The sequence below is a fragment of the Salmo salar genome, chromosome 13 (assembly GCF_965601325.2).
Source record: "Salmo salar chromosome 13, fSalSal1, whole genome shotgun sequence".
Taxonomy (NCBI): Eukaryota; Metazoa; Chordata; class Actinopteri; order Salmoniformes; family Salmonidae; genus Salmo; species Salmo salar.
Genome location: NC_138303.1, coordinates 45,873,790 through 45,900,255, shown reverse-complemented (window position 1 = coordinate 45,900,255; position 26,466 = coordinate 45,873,790). Strand labels below are relative to the sequence as shown.

Sequence of the window (26,466 nt, the reverse complement as noted above, 5' to 3'; positions counted from 1 at the left end):
TGTGGTGTGAATATATAGCACGGCGGCAATATAGCCTAACTATACTGAACAAAAATATAAACGCAACATGCAACAATTTCAAAGATTTTACGGAGTTACAGTTCATACGAGGAAATCAGTCAATTGGAATAAATTAATTAAGCCCGTCTATGGATTCGCATGACTGGGAATACAGATATGCATCTGTTGGTCACTGATACCTTAAAAAAAATGGGCCTCATAATGGGCCTCAGGATTTCATCACGGTATTTCTGTGCATTCACATTGCCATCGTTAAAATGCTGTTCGTGTTCGTTGTCCATAGCTTATGCCTGCCAATACCATAACCCCAACGCCACCATGGGGCACTCTGTTCACAACGTTGACACATGGTCTGCGGTTGTGAGGCCAGTTGGACCTACTGCCAAATTCTCTAAAACAGCATTGGATGCAGCTTATGGTAGAGAAATGAACATGAAATTCTCTGGCAACAGCTCTGGTGGACATTCCTGTAGTCAGAATGCCAATTGCATGCTCCCTCAAAACTAGAGACACTTGTGACATCGTGTTGTGTGACAAAACTGTACATTTTAGAGTGACCTTTTTTTGTCCCCAGCACAAGGTGCAGCTGTGTAATGATCATGCTGTTTAATCAGCTTCTTGATATGCCACACCTGTCAGGTGGATGGATTATCTTGGCAAAGGGGAAATGCTCACTAATAGGGATGTAAACAAATTTGCGCACAAAATTTGAGCGAAATAATCTTTTTGTGCGTATGGAAAATTTTGGGGATAATTTATTTCAGTTCATAAAACATGGTACCAACACTTTGCATGTTGCATTTATATTTTTGTTCAGTATATAAAGCCATGTTACTGCTAGTGCGAAAAATCATTAGCGTTTTGATTCATTAAATGATTTGTTAATCAATTGAAGTGACTTAACTGACCTTAACATTGGGGTCAGTCCAGGATATGGATGTGGAGTGAGGTAAGATGAAACCATGTTGTCATTCCAGCACTCTCTGGAATTGGAATTTTTTAACAACCCAATTGGAATCCGAAATCAGAACTCTGCAACCAAAACCCTGATGTTGTTCAAAGCCGTGGTTGAGTGGCAAGACTTATGGCACATACATCAAGCTCCCCACTGTAGACTGGGGTTCAATCCCCACATCTGTTCTTCCCACCTACCTGTATCCTCTTCTCATTTTAGAACTGTCAAAATACTCACAAAAAAATCATACACTCTGATGTCATTCAAAAAAGAATGACAGGGCCAACATTCCAATATTGACATATTTCTGTTTAATATTGTGTAATAATCTTCTCTTAAAATACAGTATTTTCTGAGGTAGACCATTATTACAGTTCAAGAACATTATTATCAGTTTGAAAACAGACATAAAAAAGACATGAAATTAATACTTTCATGTACAATATGTTGCCAAATGAGGTAGAAATGGTTACAGAAGATGTACAAGAAGCAAGAACAAAGTTACTGTAATATTAGATTAAAAACAGCTAACAAAAGCCTATTTTGTTGAACAAACTGTTGTTTTATTTTTTGTTTCCTTCTTGGCTTTAAGAAGAATCAACACTGATTAAACAAAGGTGTATTGTAGACATGATATCAATGATATGCATGAGTCAAACATTGTGAGGTTGTTTGACTTTCCTTTAGGAAGTACTACCTCACCCAATCATCAATACCTCTAATGATAAGACCTATTCCCACTTATTATCTCTGATTAATACTTTAAGCAGTAACATATGTAGAGTGAGGTAATCCATTAATGAAAAAAAACAAAACAACAACTGACAGAATAATGAACAAAATGATTATGTTTTTCCGAATCTACATGTTTGACAAACATGGACGATTTTGGGAATCTGAGCTCTGGGAAATAGCTAAAATATTTTTCATTATTCACATGAACTAATGATAGTATTGATATCGGCTGCTTGTCATGAACTAAACTCCCATGACTTCTGTTATAAACTACGACAATTTGCCTCAAGCCCCAGCCCCTGCCTGATATGTAACACCTCTATCTGAAAACGAATTATAACTGCCTCTAATGATCCTTATAAATTATGTATCTTAATGTTATTACACATAAATTATTACATATTTAAACCCATCTCTCAGAGGCTCCCTAAGGCTTATTTCTCCTGCTTAGTTTGAAGATGTATTTTCAGTTTCTTAGACCTACTAGGTGTCCCAAATGGCACCCTATTCCCTTTATGGTGTACTACTTTTACAAAATGTGTCTCAACCCTGGGGTCAGCATGTTTGACCCGGCTCTATGGCATGACTGAAGCCACCAGCTGTACAGGGGAGACTGGAGAGAGGCCAGGGTTGTGATATTAGGTTCCTGGACATCAATCAGAGCAATGCCACTCCAAAAGGAGGAGGGAAGCAGAGGGTAGGAGGAGGGGAGGGATGGATGGAGGAGGGAGAGGGCAGAGGGGGGCCAGCCACATGGTCACTGGGGCCAACAGCTAGGGCTATAGGGACGACCCTACCTCTATAATGACTGCATTGGGTGCAGAGAAAGAGCGATAACGAGAAGAGAGAGAGAGAGAGATGGGGAGAGATAAAGAGAGACAGAGATGGAGAAGAAGAAGAAGAAGCAGAAGACGATTACATCATCCTCCAGTGTACCTCCAGTCTGCACACCATGGTAACGATCCAATAATCATGACCTCACCTCAGTACCTGCTGCTGAACTGAATAACAAGATATTTCCAGGCTGTTGTTAAACAGAGTAGTAGCGATGGCACAACCCTGTGTGTTTGCTTGTCTCTGGATTGTCATGTTATATCTAGGATTGTATTGTATTGTACATAATGCATAATACTGATTAATAATATATGGTTATTGTTAGACATGATTAGCTGCCGACTGCATATAGCTGATTCATCTTTAGGTCCTTGCTCATTTTCTATTTTCTTTCTGCTGTATATGACACTTAAATGTATATGACAATTAAATGTATATGACAATGGTTTTACTGCTTCTTGTCTGTGTCCAGGCTTGGAATATAAATGTGCACCTTTTATTAATAGAGTTCGATAAAGAGTTGCGTCTATTACAATAAAAGATATATAACATGTATATAACATTAATGCATGAATATGACATGTTATCTCACAATGCTTTGGGTTGATTTGTAAACAGTTTGTCCAGCAAAAAATGAATATTTTATGTGTTCTACATAACACTTCATAAAGACAATCATCATTCCACCAAAAACATCTACATTAAAAATAAAAGGATAATTTTTTTTTGTATTTATATATTCATATATAATAATAAAAACATGGATATTATGGGATCAAATATCCTTTGAAACACCTGAATTACATTCAATGTTACTCTTTGTAGCATTTTCAAGTTTCTCCCTCGAGGCATATGCACAGACAGCTGCAGTGTGTATACAACAGGACTGTGTGAGGTCTTTTCTCCTCTTGCTCGTCAGCTCTTCCTCCCCTCTTTTACTCTCTTCACTAAGACTGAAGATTACATACATTCTTTATTTCTTTTTTGAGGTAAAGAAATTCTTCCTGAGCATTTCAAACAAGACTACATACATACATACTAAGAAAACAAGCAGATAGGTGAAAGAGACAAACAGACATCAAAGGAACCGCCATCTTGCCTTGCTGTGCTTGTCTGTGTTATAGGGCTGTATTAAAGCAGCGTTCTCAGGGAAAACTGCACTGAATGAGGAATGTGTGATAAACCACAGTTCAAATATATTGTATGTGTGGATGTTATACTCATGGCTTTGAATGACAGCGTTGTATATTCAACCACAACCTAGTCTCATTACCTTTATGTTCTATTTCAATGTTTTTGTAAAGTTGCATATTAACGTTTTTGTTGTTGTTGTATGTACAGTACCATTCAGGGTGTACACAATTGATGAGCTATTGTACTGGATTTGTCTCCAAAACAGCTGTGAATGATGTGATACTGTACTATAGGGGAAAGAGGGACTATTGATCGAAAGTGTCCACGATTATTTCAGCACAATGACATGATTTTGGTGAGAAGCTAAAAGCTGTGTTTTAAGTTAATAACCCATAATGCTAAGAGACAATGAGGTATTGTTGATAATTTTGGGGGTAAAAAAAAAACACTATAGTTGTCCAAATAGATTCTAAACTGTTTTCACACACCAAATGACCAATGAAAACGAAAAAATACCACAGGAGTGGACTGGTAATAGATAGTGTCCTGAGAGTAGCAGTCAGACGACAGGGGGATCTCTCAAAAAAATGTTTTAAAATCTTTTGCAACGAAAAACTAAAATTGGTGTTTTTTATTGGACGAGTGCAGGTAGTCCTGCCCCTTTTCAATCTGTTTTGCAACGGAAAGCAAAACAAATGTGTTTCTTATTGGACAAGTCCAGGTTGTTCCAAAAGACCCTGACGATCCATCACCTTGGACTACGTCACCTTAACAACACATTACTGATTTATGTCCTGGATCACAAAAAAATATGGATCTTTGGGTGGAATCCTAACTGTCTAGAGATGCACGTTGCACTCAACTCGACTTTTGCGTGATTCATGCGTTGATGTCGAGATTTGAGAGACAAGTTATGCACATGGATCTCAAGTTAGGATTTGAACCTTTGAGAAGTAATCTCCAATGATGCAGTTATCCCACCATATAGGTTCAACTACTACTGTAATACACTGCCCCGTCCACAAAGGCTTCATCTATCTTTTTCTTTGGGAAAAATAAAGTATATGTATATTTAATAGAAACATCAGCACACCATGGCATGCTAACCAGATAAACTTATGTTAAATCTGCTCCTCATCTCTCCCAAACCTTCGATCTTGACAATCTAACTCTTTTGGTTGCATAATAATAAGTAATTACAAAAAAACGAAACAGTAAAACATTCCCAAGACTTTTCATCATGTCAAAAGTGAAGACAGGGTTTACATTCACAGTCCCCTACATTATATTACATACAGTGGCTGTCTCCCTGCCTTTCTGCCTTCTCAGTGGCTGTACACCTTGCTCCACTCCATACAAGTGTCCAGTTCTTTCGGGGTGGCGTGCGACTGCGGACGCACCTTGCAGAAGGCGTTCTCAAAGTCTTTGAGGGCTGGGGGCCCCGTAGCCTGTCCTGAAAGGCTGTGTAAGGGCCCCTGTGGGCCCGAGGAGGATGCTGAGGATAGGGCCTGCTGGCAGAGCTGCAGCAGCTCCCACACAGAGAAGCCCTCTGACCGCTGCAGTACAGCCCCCAGTTCCCTGTCACTGAGAGAACATCCCTGGGGCACTAGCGTCTGCAGCAGCACCTGTCTCCGCATCCCCGCATCTGGCAGGCCCACGTGGTAGTGCTTGGCGAAGCTCCGATGTACCGTATCCTGGAGCAGGTCTGGCCTGCCGGTGGTACACACCACGATCACCAGCCCAGGGTCTCCCCCCGCCGAACCTAACCCCATCTGGGCCTTCTCCAGGGCGGATAGCAACACCTGCCTCAGCCCCTCCTCATCCTCCAGAGCCTCCACTTCACTGAGCAGCACAACAGAAGGCTGTCTCGCCCCCGCCACCTGCAGCGTGGCCTCCAGGATCCCCTCGGCCTCCACCTTGCCTTTAGAAGCTAACATGGCCCCGCTGAGCCTATAGAAGGAGGCCCCCAGCTGGGCGGCCATGGAGCGGGCCAGGGTGGTCTTCCCGCTTCCCCGGGGGCCGAACAGCAGCACGGTGGCTGGGGGGAGGATGGCGGGGCTGGGCCTTAGACAGGGCCACAACAGCTCCTCCTCCAGGGCAGCCTTGACATGGGTCAGCCCAGTCAGCTCCCCCCATAGCAGGGCTGGGCTGCAGTCCAGCACTTCCCCGTTGACTAGATCCAGAACCATGGGGTCTGGACTCTTTAGGCTGGCTGTCTCCCCTGGTCCAGACCCAGGCTGGCCCTGGCCGTGGAGGGAGGGGCGTTTCTGGTTGTGAGCCTGGGAGGAGCGGTGCTGCTGCTGTTGCTGCTGGGAGTGGGAGAAGCCCTGGTTTTCTGACCCTCCTCCTCCGTTCTCTCCAGTCATCCCTGCTGCCGGGCTGTTCTCCCCTGCTACAGCCACCATATAGGGAGGGGATACCAGGGGCTGGGAGGAGGGCTTACTGGGCTTAAATGCCAGGGGATCTGTGCTGCCTGTGGTGAATCTGATGTTTCCTTTATCCCCCATGCTGTAGGGAGAGAGAGAGTCCCCTCCTCCTCCGGACTTCATTGGGTCGTAGCCTGAATACTTCCTGTATCGAGAACCTTCCCCCTCCTCTTCCAATGACATGTCAAATGCCTTCCTCTTCACCCCACCTCCAGACTCCTGGTAGCTGTAGCTACCCCCGACTACGGTGGGCCGGGAGGGGAGAGGAGTAGGGGCGACCAGCCCGGAGTGTAAGTACCCTGCAGAGGGGTGACTGTAAGCGGGGGCCAGGCTGGGCTGGTGGGGGTAGCTGGTTGGTGGGTAGTTGTAAACTTGGGTAGAGGGCGAGTAGCTGGGTACCAGGGTGGGCGTGGGCTGGTGAGGGTGGTGGAGGGAGGCGGGGGGAAGTGCTGAGCCAGGCAGGGGCCCAGGGCAGTACCCAGACGAGAGGTAGGTACTGTTGTAGCTGGGGGGGTTGTAGTCACCGGAGTGAGACCCAGAGCAGGAGCTGCTACCACTATATCCAGAGTCTGAGAGGTTACTGTTGACCACTGACACACTGCTGGCCCCTGGGGGCCCTGCTGATGTGGCCCCAGCCTTGGGGCCTGACAGACCATCCAGGGACCCGGGGTAGGGCCCCTCCGCACTGTGGCTCAGGGGCCAGGGATCCAGCTCAGTCTTGAGGCCATTGAGGCCCCCGAAGGCCCCTGGCTCTGGGTAGGCCCCTACAGCGGGCCCCGGTGGACGGTTGTAGGGCGAGTCTAGAACACCAGAGTACTTCTCTGCATAGCTCTTCAGCAGATTGGAGGCGGTTAGGGCACCAATGTCGTCATTGGCCCAGGCGTAGCCGTGGGTGGAGCCTCCTCGGCCGTGGGTGCGGCCAGCGGCGTACAGCTCGGACTTGTGGGCCGGCGAGGAGGTGGTGGAGGACACATCCAGGTGCTGCTCAGGCCACTGGCTGAGGGACTGGGCATGCTCCGGGTTCCAGTGCATCTTATACAGGCCTGGAGGAGAGGAAACAGAGAGAGAGAGACACCAGGTTGTAAGGTGCTGTTTAGGACAGTAGTTCCAGTGCATCTTATACAAGCGAGACAACACAGAACAATAAATGTGTTGAAACCAGTGGCGGTCGGTGCCGTTTAAGAAGAAGGGAGTACGATTAATTTTTTTCATGAGTATGGCCGTATTTCTATTAAAGCATATTGGATGACTGTCAATCATATTCCATTCACCCATTTCAATGTAACAGCGATAGGTTTAGGCTACTACATGATATTCACATTTTCCCTATACCCATCATGAGGTTGCTACAACCTAGCCTATGAAAAGTTTGTCAACAGAATCGGCGGAATGAATATACCCCTAATCACATGTGAACACAGTTCACTTTCATAGCAGCCACGATGTATTCCTTCTCGCATCTTTGCAATCTCCTCCGCTTACCTTTTCCCTTCGCTTGTGGACTTCAATGCACAACACATCAGCTGTATGTGACCAGGCGAAAAATCCTTTCCAAGCCAAGCCATATCATAACAGCTACACACAGTCTACATCGGTGTCACCATATCAGCTAAAGTAACATCATAGTCAACATATTTAATAGAACTAACACCCTGCAATCATGCAGTAACGTTACGGTGTACAGTCAGTAAGCAGTTTAGCACTTACACCGGCGGGCCCTGGTGCCAATAAATTAGTAAAACCAAAAGCTTACCTTGACTTGGAAGAATTCCTGTAAGGCGTGGGTGTTGGTAGATGAGGAATCAAATGCAGGAGAACAGCGATTCGGTGTATGGGCTTTAATAGGCTTCCACACAAAACGACAGCCAACCCAAACAGCGCACAGAGCGCACAACAAAGCAAAGTGCCCCAAACACACGGGACAAACACAGCTTGCGCAAACATACGCACCACTGAAGAATGTGCAACAAACCGCGTGTAATCACGCACAGCATACAATGGAAAAATAATCCCGCACACAGAGCAGGCGGGCCTGCTGGCAAATAAAGCCAGCTAATTAGCCCAACTAAGAACAGGTGCACCTAATAACGAAAAGGGGGGAAAACAAAAAGGAATCAGTGGCAGCTAGTAGGCCGGTGACGACGACCGCAGAGCGCCACCCGAGCAGGAGGGCGAGCCACCTTCGGTAGGAGTCGTGACAGTACCCCCCCGACGCGCGGCTCCCGCAGCGCGCCGACACCGGCCTCGAGGGAGACCCGGAGGGCGAGGCGCAGGGCGCTCCGGGTGGAGGCGATGGAAATCCCAAGACGTCCTCCACCGGTACCCAGCACCTCTCCTCCGGACCGTACCCCTCCCAGTCCACGAGGTACTCCAGGCCCCTCACCCGGTGTCTCGAGTCCAGTATGGCCCTTATGCTGTACGCCGGGGCACCCCCGATGTCCAGAGGGGGCGGAGGGACCTCCGGCACCTCACCTTCCTGCAGGGGACCAGCTACCACCGGCCTGAGGAGAAACACATGAAACGAGGGGTTAATACGGTAATAGGAAGGGAGTTGTAACCTATAACACACCTCGTTTATCCTCCTCAGGACTTTGAAGGGCCCCACACACTGCGGCCCCAGCTTCCGGCAGGACAAGCGGAGGGGCAGGTTCCGGGTCGAGAGCCAGACCCTGTCCCCCGGTACGAACACGGGGGCCTCACTGCGGTGGCAGTCAGCACTCCTCTTCTGCCGTCCATTGGCTTGCTTCAGGGATTCCTGGACGGCTCTCCAGGTCTCCTTGGAGTGCTGCACCCAGTCCTCCACCGCAGGAGCCTCGGTCTGGCTCTGGTGCCATGGTGCCAGGACCGGCTGGTAACCCAACACACACTGAAAAGGTGACAGGTTAGTGGAGTGACGAAGTGAGTTCTGGGCCAACTCAGCCCATGGAATGTACCTCGCCCACTCCCCTGGCTGGTCCTGGCAATATGACCGCAGAAACCTGCCCACCTCCTGGTTCACCCGCTCCGCCTGCCCATTACTCTCGGGGTGATAACCGGAGGTCAAACTAACCGAGACCCCCAGACGCTCCATAAACGCCTTCCATACCCTAGATGTGAACTGGGGACCTCAATCAGAGATAATGTCCTCCGGCATCCCGTAGTGCCGGAAGACGTGGGTAAATAGGGTCTCTGCAGTCTGCAGAGCCGTAGGGAGACCGGGCAACGGGAGGAGACGGCAGGACTTAGAAAACCGATCCACAACGACCAGAACCGTAGTGTTCCCCTGAGACGGAGGGAGATCGGTTAGGAAGTCCACTGACAGGTGAGACCATGGCCGTTGTGGAACGGGGAGGGGCTGTAACTTCACTCTCGGGAGATGCCTAAGAGCCTTACTCTGAGCGCACACCGAACAGGAAGAGACGTAGAACCTCACGTCCTTAGCCAAGGTGGGCCACCAGAGACCTCGCACTGTCCTAGCTACACCAGGATGACCCGAAGAGGGTAGTGTGTGGGCCCACCGAATCAATTGATCCCGAACACCAAGCGGCACATACATGCGGCCCGCGGGACACTGTGACGGCGCAGGCTCCACCCTTAACGCCCGCTCGATGTCCGAGTCCAACTCCCATACCACCGGTGCCACTAGCCTAGACGCCGGAATGATGGGAGTAGGATCGATGGGCCTATCCTCCGTGTCATAAAGACGTGACAGCGTGTCGGCCCTCGTGTTAAGGGAGCCTGGTCTATAGGAAATAGTGAAACTAAACCTGGTGAAGAACATGGCCCACCTTGCCTGGCGCGGATTCAGTCTCCTAGCTGCCCGGATATACTCCAGATTCCGGTGGTCAGTCCAGATGAGAAAGGGGTGCTTAGCACCCTCAAGCCAGTGTCTCCACACCCTCAAGGCTTTTACCACCGCTAACAACTCCCTGTCCCCCACATCATAGTTGCGCTCTGCCAAACTGAGCTTCTTCGAAAAGAAAGCGCAGGGGTGGAGTTTAAGTGGCACACCCGAGTGCTGTGATAGCACGGCACCCACCCCAGCCTCGGATGCGTCCACCTCCACTATGAACGCTAGAGAAGGGTCCGGGTGCGCCAACACGGGTGCCTCTGTAAACAGCACCTTCAACCTGTTGAAGGCGCTGTCCGCCTCCGGCGACCACCACAAACGCACCAGCCCCCCCTTCAGCAGTGAGGTAATGGGAGCCGCTACCTGGCCAAAACCCCGGATAAACCTACGGTAGTAATTGGCAAACCCTAAGAACCGCTGCACTTCCTTCACTGTGGTTGGAGTCGGCCAATTACGCACGGCCTTATCACGGTCACACTCCATCCACACCCCCGTGGTGGAAATGCAATAACCCAGGAAGGAGACGGCTCGTTTGGAGAACACACACTTCTCAGCCTTGACGTATGGGTCATGCTCCAGCAATCTCCCAAGCACCTTCCTTCTTCTTCACAAAAAAGAAACTCGAGGAGGCGGGTGAAATGGAGGGCCGAATGTACCCCTGTCCCAGAGATTCCGTGACATATGTCTCCAAAGCCAACGTCTCCTCCTGTGATAAGGGATACATGTGACTCTTGGGAAGCGCAGCGTTTACCTGGAGATCTATCGCACAATCCCCCTGTCGATGAGGTGGTAATTTGGTCGCCCTTTTTTTACAGAAAGCGATCGCCAAATCGGCGTATTCAGGGGGAATGCGCACGGTGGAAACCTGGTCTGGACTCTCCACCGACGTGGCACCTGTGGAAACTCCTATACATCTCCCTGAACACTCCTCTGACCACCCCTGGAGAACCCCCTATTTCCACGAAATCCAGGGATTGTGATCAGCCAGCCAGGGAACCCCCAGCACCACTGGAAACGCAGGCGAATCGATAAGAAAGAAACTAATCCGTTCCTTATGATTCCCCTGCGTCACCATGTCCAGTGGAACCGTGGCCTCCCTGACCAACCCTGACCCTAATGGCCGGCTATGTAGGGAGTGCACGGGGAAGATGGAATCTATCGGCACCAGCAGAATGCCCAGCTTGATGGCGAGTCCGCGATCCATAAAATTCCCAGCTGCGCCTGAATCGACTAGCGCCTTATGTTGGGAAGAGGGAGAAAAATCAGAAAACCAACAGGGGGTTCTGGGTGAGTTTGGTGCTGACTCACCTGGGGTGACCGAGAAGTGTTCTGCCTGCCCTCTCGACTCCCAGATTGACTCCTCCAGCACCGGTCGGCTGTGTGTCCTCTCCGACCACAGCTGGTGCAGGAGGAGCCACCTCCTCCGGTACCCCTAGGTACGGCCCCCCCTAACTCCATAGGGGTAGGGGCGGGAGTGCACGGAGGTGAAACGGACGGGACCCTTTCCGAACGCCCGCGGGCAGCTAGCAGATTGTCCAGTCGGATCGACATGTCCACCAACTCATCAAGAGAGAGGACGGTGTCCCGACACGCTAGCTCCCTGCGAATGTCCGCCCGGAGACTACACCTGTAATGGTCTATCAGGGCCCTGTCGTTCCACCCCGATCCAGCAGCCAAGGTCCTGAACTCCAGCGCGAAGTCCTGTGCGCTCCTCGTCTCCTGCCTGAGGTGGAACAGCCGCTCACCCCGGATAGTGGTCCTCGCCGAGTCCGGACCATTCCAGACTGCGTTGGCCCACTCCAGAGCTCGGCCCGTCAGGCAGGAAACGAGGACACTCACACTCTCCTCCCCCGAGGGACTAGGTCTCACGGTAGCCAGGTACAGCTCGAGCTGGATCAGAAATCCCTGGCACCCAGCTGCCGCTCCATCATACTCCCTCGGGGGCGCAAGACGAAGCGCGCCGGAGCCGGACGCAGTGGGATGAGAAGGTAGTGGAGTCGGAGGAGCCGGAGGGTGAGAGAGGAGACCACTCCTCTCCCATCGGTCCATCCTCTCCATCACTTGCTCCATCGCGGAACCAATCCGATGGAGGACTGAGGTGTGATGGAGCACACGTTCCTCCATCGATGGAAGGGGGTTATCAGCTGCTCCTGCTGACTCCATCGTGGTGCGGGATTCTGTAAGGCATGGGTGTTGGTAGATGAGGAATCAAATGCAGGAGAACAGCGATTCGGTGTATGGGCTTTAATAGGCTTCCACACAAAACGACAGCCAACCCAAACAACGCACAGAGTGCACAACAAAGCAAAGTGCCCTAAACACATGGGACAAACACAGCTAGCGCAAACATACGCACCACTGAAGAATGTGCAACAAACCGCATGTAATCACGCACAGCATACAATGGAAAAATAATCCCGCACACAGAGCAGCCGGGCCTGCTGGCAAATAAAGCCAGCTAATTAGCCCAACTAAGAACAGGTGCACCTAATAACGAAAAGGGGGGAAAACAAAAAGGAATCAGTGGCAGCTAGTAGGCCGGTGACGACGACCGCCGAGCACCACCCGAGCAGGAGGGCGAGCCACCTTCGGTAGGAGTCGTGACAGTTCCAGTTTCCATTGAACAAGCCATACAAATACAGGCATTTTAATGAATTATATGAAGAGTGCCTTGGTTCTCCTTTCTTTTTGATGACCAATTTACCCCTTTTACCAAAGAGCACCTTCCGTCTACCAAAATCTGCTATTGTATACCTTAGCAGTGCTTCCCTTCCTTCTTTTGTTCCAGTGTTGTGTTGAATAGTCATAGCCAGCGAGCTAACATAGCATCCCTCTCTTTGAGCAGGGTGTTTGAGTAGGCTAGACTACCTAGCTGCATTTGCTAGTTAAGTAAATATGTCTCTAACTCCCTCTTGCTTCTCCTTCATTTTGGAAGAAATGTATTTGTTCAAAACTGTTCAACTATTGTTTTTCTCTCTCTTTGAGTCTACTACTCACCACATTTTATGGACTGCAGTGCTAGCTAGCTGTAGCTTATGCTTTCAGTACTAGATTCATTCTCTGATCCTTTGATTGGGTGGACAACATGTCAGTTCATGCTGTAAGAGCTCTGATAGGTTGGAGGACGTCCTCCGGAAGTTGTCATAATTACTGTGTAAGTCTATGGAAGGGGGTGAGAACCATGAGCCTCCTAGGTTTTGTATTGAAGTCAATGTACCCAGAGGAGGATGGAAGCTAGCTGTCCTCCGGCTACACCATGGTGCTGACCTACAGAGTGCTGGAGAGGCTACTAACAATGTGATTCAATCAAACATTTGGTGACGTGAGTATATTGAGTATAGTTTTGTCTAAAAAGGATACATTTTTTTAAGTTTCACTGAAGAGGATGATCCTCCCATTCCTCCACTGGTTGAAACACTATAAAAGCCTATTGTTTTTGTGTGCAACCTATTCTCTTCTACTCACATATATTATTATTTGAAAACGTCCCTCAACCTCACTTGTCTTTTAACATTGTTTAACAGGCCTTTCAACACTCCTTTTATCAACACTCTCTTTTTCCTCAGCCTGTTTTCTTCTTTGCTACTACGGTGTCCACAGTGACACATGGCCAGAACACCTCTTATCAGAGAGGCTGTTAGTGGGAATGACTTTCTTCTGTTTCTCCTGCTGGTAGTGGATTGTGTTTTAGTGTTACCATCATGCATAGCAACAGAAGGAGCTCATATTATCCGGGGGGAGAGGGAAAGGGAGAGAGATAGAGAGAGAGGGAAAGAGAGACTGGAGAGAGGAGGAATAAAGACAGAGAGAGGGAGAAATAAAGACAGAGAGAGGGAGAAAGAAAGATGAGAGAAGAAGAGAGTGAGAGAGAGATAAAGAGAGAGAGCGTGAGAGAGAGTGAGAGAGATGTAGAGAGAGAGGTAAGGGGCCAGGAGGAATTGAATGGAGCGGTTTCCCAGGTTGTGTTAGTAGTGTGGTGGTGATAGTATTGATAAGGTCCCTGCACCAGCAGCACTCCCAGATGACCTATTGTTATCTCCCTGCTGCATGCTGTCACCCCCTTCCCCTCCCCCCTCCCACCCCGAACCAACCCCTTTGCGCACACCATCGCTTCAAAACAGACCCCTGGCCGGCTCGATAGAGGAAGGGGGTGGGGGGGTTGAATGCTGGACAGTGGTTTGGAGAGAGGGGGAAGAGGGATGGAGGGAAGGGGAGAATGGACACTGGACAGTGTTGTGGAGAGAGGAGAAAGGGGGGGGGTTGGGTGGGTTTGGAATCACAGAATAGTGTGCTATTCATCTGCAGCCTCCCATGGAACATTGGGAGAGTGGAATGCCTGTTCCTGTCTGTTACTCTGTACTTTGGCTGACTCTAGCTGGCGCTGTTCCTCTATATATATGTGTGTGTGTGTGTGTGTGTGTGTGTGTGTGTGTGTGTGTGTGTGTGTGTGTGTGTGTGTGTGTGTGTGTGTGTGTGTGTGTGTGTGTGTGTGTGTGTGTGTGTGTGTGTGTGTGTGTGTGTGTGTGTGTGTGTTGGTGCGCGTTTGTGTGTAGCACAACGCAGCGAGCCTCTGATAGATCACGCATGTTCAATCCACTGAGAAGACCAGCAAAAAAAGGGAGAAGGGGAGCATTTGAAAAAAAACTATTGATGTTAGTAGAATCAGCCGTTTCATAGACTCACACAGTCAGGCTGCTTCTTGCTGAGGCGTTAGCTTGACATTCCAGGAATAGTTTGGCATTATTGAACTGTCACGATTTGGCCTGGTGAGTGGAGGACTAGAACTATTGCCAGGCAGAACAGGCAGAGGAGAGGAGGAGTGGAGGACTTGAACTATAGCCAGGTAGATGGAGTGAAGAGGAAAGGAGGGGTAAAGTAAAGGAATAAACAACAAGAAGCTGTCATTATTACTTGCCTGGCCTCTTCTAGTCTGCGCCCCAGATGGCACCCTCCCCATTCCCTTTCTAGCACACTACTTCTGGATCCATAGGATCCATAAGAGTAGTGCACTACGTAAGCTGCCATTTGGGATGCACACAAAGTATTCCCTTCAGCAATAGAGAGAGGCCTAGCTGCTTGATGATCCATGAGTCATTCCTCTGTCTGTATGACTTTGAGGCTGGAGCCTGGACTCCTATCCACTCTCTCTCTGTCTCTCTGTCTCTCTGTCTCTCTCTCTCTCTCTCTCTCTCTCTCTCTCTCTCTCAAACCTCAACTACATCCACCAACCGCTGTGCCTTTCCTCACTCTTTCATTTGCTTGTCTCACTCTGACTGTGCTGCTTTCCTCAACTACTAAACTTTGGCCTCCGTCGCTCTCTCTCCGCCCAGTGGAAACCTCCAACCTCCAACCCCCATTTTTCTTCTTCAAACGGCATCTTTTATATCAATCATTTAAATCAAATCAACCTCAATATCCACCAACCGCTGTGGCTTTTTCACTCTGTTTCTTTCCTCAACCTAAACGGTTGGCATTTTTCTCTCTCCCCCCCTCCCCCCTGGAAACCTCCAACCTCTCTTCAGCTTCTCCATGTGTTTTCTTCAGATTACAGCCTCCCTATTAATTCAGTCCCATCAGATCAGAGCAGCAGAGCAGATGGCTGTTGGATTATGAAGTCCTTCATATTCAAATCCACAGACTGCCTTAAGTTCCCAACATCCAAACCAGTTAAAGTAATAAGTCCCTTAAGCCTGCCACACACTGCGGTCCTTCCAGACACATTAACGACATGTACTAGGACACCACAGTCTTTTTAGGAAACATGCTTAAAGACATTTGGACATTCTCCACTCCACACCCAGCCAGCTGACCATATATCTCTGTGGTTTGACTTAGAAGTCATTGTCCGGCAGGTTGGAGAGAGAGACGGAGAGAGAGAGAGAGAGAGAGAGAGAGCGAGAGAGAGAGGGAGAGAGAAAGAGAGAGAGGGTAAAGTAACTCCATGTCCGAGAGACAAAGAGAGAGAGAAACAGAGAGAGACAGAGAGAGATAGAGAGAGAGAGAGAGAGAGACAAAGAGAGAGAGAGACAGAGAGAGACGAGAGAGAGAGAGAGAGAGAGAGAGAGAGAGAGAGAGAGACAAAGAGAGAGAGAGAGAAACAGAGCGAGAGAGAGAGAGAGTGTGTTGCTACAGAGAGACTTAGCTCCATGTCCTGCAGGCCAGTCCGTTCCCATCTGCGGCAGCAGGCAGTTTGTGAGCAGCGTAAGGCCCAATAACGGAGCCAGTGTGGGACAGAGACAGATGGAAGCCCAGGGGATCTCATAAAATCTGCAGCGGACATAGGGAGGAAGGGGAAGGTGGAGAGGAGGGGGAGGGAGGGACTGGACAGCAGGCGTGAGGACCCAAAGAGGATGGAGGAGGCGAACGTTAGGACATTAGGATGTTAGAGGACTCATTGAGGCATCCAGGGGGGTCTAACTGCTGGCCACTCCATCATCAGAGCAGCATGCCAAGAGCTATACAGACGGATCCTGTTCCAGGGAGACCTGGGGCATATGGTACAGGTTGGGTGAAATCTTTACGGAAAATCGGACTCACTAGGGCAGTTTATTTCTCATATTAGAAAAAACCTCCCTCCCTCTTTTCTTAATGATGCGATCACTGGCGTAACGCAGTTTCTCTGGACCCCCAATAAGGTCGGAGTCCCCCCACATTTAAAAAATAAATACATTGAATGCGTCGGCCAAACAGCCACTCACAAAGTATAGACTACCGATCGCTGTCCATGGTGCTGAAATTGAGACTATTGGGGGTGCCTATCTAATCGATGATAGGCATTCTGTGGTGCCAGTGCAGGTAGCCTATATCTTTGCTTTAGCTAATGGATAAATGTTTATTGGTAGGCCTATTTGGTCGTAATTATCTCTTGTTAAGCCTAACATTTCACAAAGCTATACACGGTGTCGCAAGCCTGCTATTAATGTAATTACTTGTTCAGTAATTAAAGTTGGAAATTCAAATTTTCGATTCAACAGCATACTAATCAGCGACCAACAGATTTTTACAAAAAGATACAACTGTCCTGTATAGTCCTATCTGAACCTGCATGACCTGAGCCGTCCTCAAGCTCTCTCCCAGCTGGGATAGAAAGTCGTTGTGGGCAAAACCAGTCTATTAATGTCAAATAATACAGTCAGTCCATCCTCAAAACATTTAGAATTCAAGGCACACTTAACCAGCATTGCTACCACAGCATTCTGCAGCAATACACCATCCCATCTGGTTGGCGCTTAGTGGGGCTATCATTTGTTTTTCAACAGGACAATGACCCAACACACCCCCAGGCTGTGTAAGGGCTATTTGACCAAGAAGGACAGTGATGGAGTGCTGCATGAGATGACCTGGCCTCCACAATCACCCGACCTCAACCCAATTGAGATGGTTTGGGATGACCTGGACCGCAGAGTGAAGTAAAAGTAGCCAACAATTTCTCAGCATATGAGGGAACAACTTCAAGACTGTTGGAAAAGCATTCCAGGTGAAGCTGGTTGAGAGAATGCCAAGAGTGTGCAAAGCTGTCATCAAGGCAAAGGGTGGCCACTTTGAAGAATCTAAAATCTAAAATAGATTTTGATTTGTTTAACACTTTTATGTTTCCTACATGATTCCATATGTGTTATTTCATAGCTTCAATGTCTTCTCTGTTATTCTACAATGTCAAATAATACATTGGTACTGTAGAATAATACATTGATACTGTATTTGTTTCTTAGAATTCAAGAATGTGACTGATCAAAGTGCCTCAAAGTACCTCAGGCCTTGAAAAATAAATGATTGAACTGATGAAAGTAAGTGGATATCGGTGAACAAATGCTGTGGTCAAGGCTACGACGACGCCACTGTAATGAGTGGAGCTTCCTCGGGTGTTCAAAAGGGCATATGAGAACGAGAGCCTTTTGCTTCGTTCCTAGGTAGTTCTTTATTCGTTTTATTTTAGAAAATTATCTCTCCACAGAAACGACAGTTACAGGGATGGTTACACTCGGTGTATAATGCACAATGTCTCAGGAAAGACCATCTGGGTTGTCAATACTCTGTATAGAAAGCAGTCAAGCCCACAAACTGGACCTACAGGCCATGGTGAAAACATTTGTACACGAAAATGCAAGGTGACGCAGTCGCATACTGTAGCTACTATAGGCCTCTACATAATAAAAAGAGAGAGACAAGCACAGACATAGAGATAGGTTTTTCTAAGAAAAATAAAGAATAAAAGAGACACAGAGAGAGAATCAGCAAGGAGGACATCAGTAGACCAGGGGATTCTCAAGTTGGGTATACTTTAACTTACCTTGATTGCAGCCCATTTGTGTAGGCTATTAGCCAGACAAAACCTGCTGAGTTCAACAATAAATAGTAGCAAAATATATCCTCATGCCGACATCTTTTTTCCTCATTGTTTGGCTACTTGATGTATAATTTCTTTAAAGTGTATAAATAGCAGCTAAATAGCAACTAAATAGTGTATATATCTATACTGTAGGTCAGTGGTCGCCAACCTTTTCTGAATCAAGATCCCTTTCTGAGTTCAAAGGCAAGCCGAGATCTACCGATCAGATTTTTTTTTAAAGCATGACTTAAAAAACACAAGCCTATGCAACATTAAAAAACATTTTGTTGCATGGAGGTTTGTACAGTAGGCTATAAGCTCATTACATTAGCACTGCATATTGGCTATGCTTGAATTGCCTTGCCAATGTTGTTCTTCTCAGACCATTTTGAAAATATACAATTATATAATTGTAGGTATATGATCACACTGGTAATAGATCATTTGTTGTATTACTTGTGAGGCACAGCTGAGTGAGCATAGTAATCCGTTTTTTTATTTTATTGGACTGATGGCCTGCATCTGATTGTCAGTCAGTCTGTTGGGAGAGAGGGAGGGATGGAGGGAGGGATGGAGGGAGGGAGGTAGTAGCGGTGAGGCTGTTTCTCACCAAACTTGCCATCCCTCCGCTGAGAAAAGGTGAAACAGTCTTCTCTCCAGCTTAGAGCTCTTCTACCCGACCCAAGCCCGATGGGCACCGATATTATACATCGGGTTAGGGCCGGGTTGGGCCTGTTTTTTAATCAATAACTAGGGTGCTGGTAAGGCTCGGGTATTACTAATTTGATCGCAAAAATGTTGAAGCTGAGCCGTAGGCTCGTGGTCTGCTGATTGGTACATTCATGTCTGATTAAGATCATAACAGTGTCGGAAGTGCTTCAACCTCGTTAAATATAAGAGGAGAGATGATTTTTAAAAAATATATAATGTTCCATGAGTTTTGTTGGAGTTTAGAGTGACGAAAAGTAGCTAACTGCCCTCTTATATCTCTTTATTCCTTGAGCAGAGGGAGCCAGAGATACTTTTGAGGAGATGGGATACTCCATTGGAATCGTACTAACGGCCATTGTGTACGTGGCCAACGCTACGTCAATGGGCCGTGCGGTGCATTTTGGGCGATTCTGGGACATGTAAAGCTCACCTTCAAGGAGGAAATGATAGTCAATTGGGCACTAGCTCAAAAACCCAACATTAACATGAATTTCATCAACAAGAAGTACAACATTAGAAATCTTTTCTGAGACGTGAGATAATTAACTTGCTATCTGTAATATTGTATAGCTTTGGATTCGTGACATTACGTACTTTGAGTGATGATTAGCTTAGCAACCGCGTGACACAGCATGACAATGTGAACGCGATTGGTCGACATTCTGCTTGGTGGGGCATTATGCGTTCCTCCATTGATTTCCCAGTGGGATTCCTATCTCCTCCTTTCTCTAATATATCTGGCAGAGCAACCCAACTGGAGCCATTGCTATGGATACACAGACTCAGTAACAGCATGAGCAGAGTGCATGCAAAGGGAGCTGCGCGCAGGGAGCGATCAAGTGACAGAGAGGACAGAGACACCAGCAAAACACCCCCACACCATCACACCTCCTCCTCCATGCTTCACGGTGGGAACCACACATGCGGATATCATCCGTACACCTACTCTGCGTCTCACAAAGAAATGGCGGTTGGAAATTTTGACACATCAGACCAAAGGACAGATTTCCACCGGTCTAATGGCCATTGCTCGTGTTTCTTGGCCCAAGCAAGTCTCTTCTTATTATTGGTGTCCTTTAGTAGTGGTTTCTTCGCAGTAATTCGACCATAAAGGCCTGATTCATGCAGTCTCCTCTGAACAGTTGATGTTGAGATGTGTCTGTTAATTAAACTCTGTGAAGCATTTATTTGGGCTGCAATTTCTGAGGCTGGTAACTCTAATGAACTTATCCTCTGCAGCAGAGGTAACTCTGCATCTTCCTTTCCTGTGGCGACCAGTTTCATCATAGCACTTGATGGTTTTTGCGACTGCACTTGAAGAAACTTTCCAAGTTCTTGAAATGTTCCGCATTGACTGACCTTCATGTCTTAAAGTAATGATGGACTGTCGTTTCTCTTTGCTTATTTGAACTGTTTTTGCCATAATATGGACTTGGTCTTTTTACCAAATAGGGCTATCTTCTGTATACCAGCCCTACCTTGTCACAACACAACTGATTGGCTCAAACGCATTAAGAAGGAAAGAAATAACCCAAATTAACTTTTTACAAGGCGCACCTGTTAATTGAAATGCATTCCATGTGACTACCTCATGAAGCTGGTTGAGAGAATGCCAAGAGTGTTCAAAGCTGTCATCAAGGCAAAGGGTGGCTACTTGGAAGAATCTCAAATATAAAATATATTTTTATTTGTTTAACACTTTTCTGGTTACTACATGATTTCATATGTGTTATTTCATAGTTTTGATGTCTTCACTATTATTCTACAATGTAGAAAACAGTAAAAAATAAAGTAAAACCCTTGAATGAGTAGGTGTCCAAACTATAGCTTCCTAGTACATATGGACATTAAAAAGGTTTATGAATGACTTTTCGGAGGGTTACTGTCAAAATAATCTTTTAATCCAAATTTATTGACATCTATGACAGGTGCATGGACGCCCAGAGCTTGAGGACCCCCTGGCTTATGGGGGCTGCGGGGGTGTCCGGTGCGCCAGTGGAGGGGATGTGTCACGACTTCCGCCGAAGTCGGTCCCTCTCTTTGTTCGGGCGGCATTTGGCGGTCGACGTCACCGGCCTTCTAGCCATCGCCAATCCACTTTTCATTTTCAGTTTTGTTTTGTCTTTGTCTTACACACCTGGTTTAAATCCCCTAATTACTTGTTAATTATTTAACTCTCTTTTCCCCCATGTTTGTTTGTGAGTAATTTTTTTGTCTTGTATATGGTCCGTTATTGTGGGCTAGGTATATTGTGTTGTATTTTGTGAATCTTGAGTAAATTACATTGATTACTCATATCTGCTGTCCTGAGGAGACTGAACGAGGTATGCTACAGGTTACAGCTTCCCCCAGATTACCGTATTAATCCCTTGTTCCAAGTGTCTCTCCTCAGGCCGGTGGTGGCTGGTCCACTTCAAGGGTCTGAGGTGCGGGAGGTTCCTCTGCCCCCTCTGGACATCGAGGGGGCCCCGGCGTATGCTGTTCGAGCCATCCTGGACTCGAGGCATCGGGCGAGGGGCCTTCAGTACCTCGTGGAGTGGGAGGGGTACGGTCCGGAGGAGAGATGCTGGGTGCCGGTGGAGGACGTCTTGGACCCTTCGTTGCTGCGGGAGTTCCACCGTCTCCACCCGGATCGCCCTGCGCCTCGTCCTCCGGGTCGTCCCCGAGGTCGGTGTCGGCGCGCTGCTGGAACCGCGCGTCAAGGGGTGGGTAATGTCACGACTTCTGCCGAAGTCGGTCCCTCTCCTTGTTCGGGCGGCGTTCGGCGGTCGACGTCTCCGGCCTTCTAGCCATCGCCGATCCACTTTTCATTTTCCATTTGTTTTGTCTTTGTCTTACACACCTGGTTTCAATCCCCCAATTACTTGTTCATTATTTAACCCTCTGTTCCTCCATGTTTGTTTGTGAGTAATTGTTTGTCTTGTATACAGTCCGTTATTGTGGGCTAGGTATATTGTGTTGTATTTTGTGAATCTTGAGTAAATTACGTTGATTACTCATATCTGCTGTCCTGTGCCTGACTCTCTACACCAGCTACACACAGGCCGATTACAGGATGTGTTCTCAAAAGCTTGATAACACATGATAATAATTCGCTATGTGCAGCATAGAGTTCACACGTGGTGCACATAGCGGTGTTGTTCATCCACAGTCGAAAACTATGGCAACGTTGCTCTCTAGTTGCTCTTTCAGATCCTGTAATTCTATCTAGTTCTGTGGGATTTTGTGGTTTATAAAGCCACATCTCTATGGGGAATTTTGTACTGTAGGCGCAGAGACCTCTCAGTCAAATGTTCATGATCACACAGGATTATGGGTAAAAACCCACATTTAGAAAGGTCATTGGCAGTAATAAATATTATGAAACTCTCTTAGTTTCATTTGTTTTGGAAGCTTACTGAATGAAAAGATCTGCTTTACTCTGTAAATGGGAGAGTATTTAAAGACTTCATATTGCCAACGCCGTGCTCTGTAATGTCCAGTTCAACTCTCCAGAACTGCACATCAAATATGCATTGATTGTCGACTTGTAAAGTTAATATAACATTTGCACAAATAAATTCAGGGACATTCTTCAGTATCTCTTCCACATCTACACCTGATGAGCAACTTATTTGTATTTGCGCTTTTGCCTATGTTTACGTGTGTGAATATGTGTGTGTCCTCTCAGCCCATGAGAAAAAGAGAGAGTGACAGATGTTCCCTACTGACCATTCTAGTCCTACTGTCTCAGAGTCTCTTCAGTCATTGTGAGAGCTACTCGTCCACCAAACATCCTCTCTGGCCCCTCAGCCCTGCCGTCCAGCTTGTGTGTTTGTGTGTCATCGGACCGTTCCGTTGGCTCTGAGACAAAGCCTAGAGGATCCTATTGTCAGCTGGCTGCCTGAGGCCTAATTATGGAAATGGTATTAATCTATGCAGCAGCAGCTAGCCCTCTGACAGCCTTTGTCCCTACCGGGGATTTATTGAGGGACCTGTGTGTTTGTGTGCGTCTTTGCTGCTGCATCCTTTTGTAGAGGAAAGGAGAGCGTTATGGTGGCAGAGCGCTCTTTCATATGACTTTGGGTAGGCCGCTGAGGAGGAGAGGGTTTAGGAGCAGTGCTAGGGTAGTTAGGTAGATTTGACCCGTTCAGTGGTATTCCTCACTTGGCTATGGCATTTGCGGAGAGAAGAGGAGAGGAGGAGGGTTTTAACTTAAAAGAGCTGAGGAACAGTGTTTGCTAAACATTTGGTTTTGCCTTTCGAATCGTTCACTCACTTGTGTTCCTCAGTTTCCAACAGCACAATTGCTTTTCGGGTTAACTGAGTGAAACTGGGAGTTTAGATCCGTTATGGTGGACTGGAGCTGAACTGTCAGTCAGTGTGTTGTGGTTTTCTATGAGGCAGAGGTTGAAACGTGAGCCTGGCAGGCAGCCTAGTACTGGATGGGCCAAGGCCCCGGTGCTGTTTCACTGCTCCCCTGGGGGTCTCCCCCCTCTTCTCCCTCCTCTCCAGCTCCGCCTATTATCTCCCCTGGCCGCACTGTTTTTCTGCCCCGAGGAACAGAACTGACATGGATGCAACAAGCCTTCTGGGACGGAGTACCTATTAAATTAGACAGATAAATGAGAAAGGATGGAGAGAAGGGGAGGGGAGAGGAGGAGACAGATTCTCCCTCTCTGGATAAATCCAATCAGCCTGTATTCAGGGAGAGCGAGCCACGCAGTCCACCTCCAACCCCACCTAACCCAGCAAAACCTGTAAACTAGCCACATACTCCACCCCCTGTACCCAGGGCCGGAGAAACAAGACCCAACATAAAACGTCAGCAGCATCTATAAAATCCATTCATTGCTGCTCCTAATCAAATGTTTGCAGACTGCATGAAGCCTCTCTCCCTACAAACTCAGTTGTGGATTGAACTGCTGTTTATTAAATGGGCAGCGTCTTTCTTTGATGTACTGGCTTCTTCCTCAGTATGCCAGTAGGGAAATTGATTCCTAAACGTGCTTGTGTATGTTCTCACAAATGATCTACACATGTGTATTCATGTTTACCTAACAATCTCAAAGTGTTATGTTGGCTGTCTAAACATGATTAGTCTCCTTGACAACCCTAAGCCTCAAAAAACACAAACACGGTTGATAGATCCCTTCTCAGACCTGAATTGAAAACGCAGCGCATGTGTGCAGTATTAAAGCACATTCTAGGTTAACTAAGTGCCTCCACCTTCTATCATTGACCTCAAACTGCCACTCTGTCTGTCTGTCTGTCTGTCCGTCCGTCCGTCTGTCTGTCTGGCAGAAGACACAGACATTCCCTGAGAGAATTCACAGCGCAAACAGGTTTTGAGACGGTCTGAAGGATCCTAAAAGGTTTCAGTGCTTTAGCCTGTCCCCCACAGCCCAACACAGACAACTGCAGGGGGAGAAGAGTCCAGAACAGTTCATTGAGATTCTAACGCACGGAGGAAGAATGTGTGGAATTCTGTTTCAGAAACAGTCACGTTAAAAAAACCTTTGAAGCCCGGTGCTCTGAGCTCAAACTGAATGCTGGAAATATAAATCACTTGGACAGAGATGAGACGAGACGAGATGAGATGAGAGAGAGAGAGGGTAGAGTAGCTCCACGTCCGAGAGAGAAAGAAAGAGAGAAACAGAGAGAGAGAGACAGTGTGTGACAGAGGCTGTATTTGCGCTGATAAATCACAATCGTGCGGCTGAGATAAAGCAGGGTAGCCAGCCAGTCTGTTGCTCTACTGTTATGTATTCAGTCAACAACAGGTAATCAATGCCAAGCAGGATGCAGCTCCAGCATGCTATAGCCTCAGCTAATTGTTTATAGAGTGGTTATCTGCAGGGCTAGTCTCTCTACTGGAATGTTAAACAATGTTCCTCTCATTTACACCGTTCTGCTTCACCTGTATTATAAAAGACTCATACTAATTCACACACAGGGAACAACCAAATAAGGGAAGTAAACAAGAAAATAAGAATCGAGCTCTCCGAGAATTGAGAATCTGAGACTAGTCCTAGACAAAAAAAATGTTGTTCGATGGAGATTCAGTAAAGTGCTTCTTAGTTCAGAAAACCACCCTATGAATGTGTTAATCAGACGTACCCCTCAATACTCTTGGTACCTTTCTCTCCTCCCTCTCCTGTGTTTGATTTATGACGCTAATATCCAACATGCTTATCTGGTTGAGGTGGTTCTTCTCCTGCATACTGGGACTCTACCATAAAAACACCAATCTACCAACCAAACCACAACCATGCTTCTCCATAAAAACACCAATCTACCCACAACCATGTTTCACCGGACGACAGTGTCACAGAGGGAGTCAGTCGGACTGCATGAAATCACTGATCTAGAAATAATTTGGCATCCCTATTAACCACTCTCTTGCTCCTCTGTAGTTTGTCAGTAACAGAAAACCTTCAACCTATTGGTAAGAGCTACTCTCTCTCTCTCTCTCGCTCCCTCTCTCTCGCTCTCTCTCTCTCTCTCTCCCCCTCTCTCCCTCTCTCCTCTCTCTCTCTCTCTCTCTCTCTCTCCCTCTCTCTCTCTCTCTCTCCTTTATTCCCCAAACATCCATCAGCGGAAGATATATATGTGTTACCATTCAAGACGAAATGGATAAACATAATAAAAAGGAACGTTGACATGATGAGATCAGATCTTAATGAATGTTGAAAATACATAGTCCTACTGATGATAATGTGTGTGCAGCAGCAGCAAAAGCAAATCCCATTTAAGGTCTACAGCCTTTATTCTACAGCCTCATTTACAGCACTCTCCAAAAAAATCTGGAACCCCTCTGAAATACTCTATATGGACAGTGAGATTGTAGGAGCGGACACACAGCAGTTTTAGATAGCCACCATGTTTATTCTCTCTCAGGCCACTGACACACCAACACACCCACCCTCTATCTATCTCTCTCTCTCTCTCCCTCTCGCTTGTCATTTTAGAAAACAACGCTTCCCATCCCCCGTGCTTGCTACCCTGCTACCCTGTCCTCACACACGTCCACAAATGGTAGAGTCCACAGCCGCTTCTCCCCAACCCCATTTAAGAAAAACAGGGTCCGTATACAGTGCCTATACAGCGCCTTCAAACCTCTTGACTTTTTCCACATTTTGTTGTGTTACAGCCTGATTGTAATTTAGATTTTTTGGGATCACTGGCCTACACACAATACCCCACAATGTTAAAGTGGAATTATGTTTTTCGATTTCAAAAAATGAATTACTTAATTACAAAATAGCTGAAATGTTTTGAGTCAATAAATGTTATACCCCTTTTTTATAGCAAGTCTAAATAAGTTTAGGAGTCCAAAACAATGTGCTTAACAAGTCACATACTAAGTTGCATGGACTCACTCTGTGTGCAATAATAGTGTTTAACAAGATCTTTGAATGACTACCTCATCTCTGTATCCCACACATACAATTATCTGTAAGGTCCCTCAGTCCAGCAGTGAATTTCGAACACAGATTCAACCACTAAGACC

At 47.1% G+C, this 26,466-nt stretch overlaps 1 protein-coding gene across 1 annotated transcript in view; it reads right to left on the bottom strand.

Annotated features, from left to right (window-relative positions):
* Positions 1-1,264: 1,264 nt before the first annotated feature.
* fignl2 (fidgetin like 2) overlaps positions 1,265-26,466 on the bottom strand; it is a 35,781-nt gene continuing 10,579 nt past the window's right edge. Inside the window, exon 3 of the mRNA XM_014135760.3 lies at positions 1,265-7,148. Coding sequence (XP_013991235.1) covers positions 5,005-7,148 — 2,144 coding nt within the window. The 3' untranslated portion in view covers positions 1,265-5,004. The remainder of the gene's footprint in view (positions 7,149-26,466) is intronic.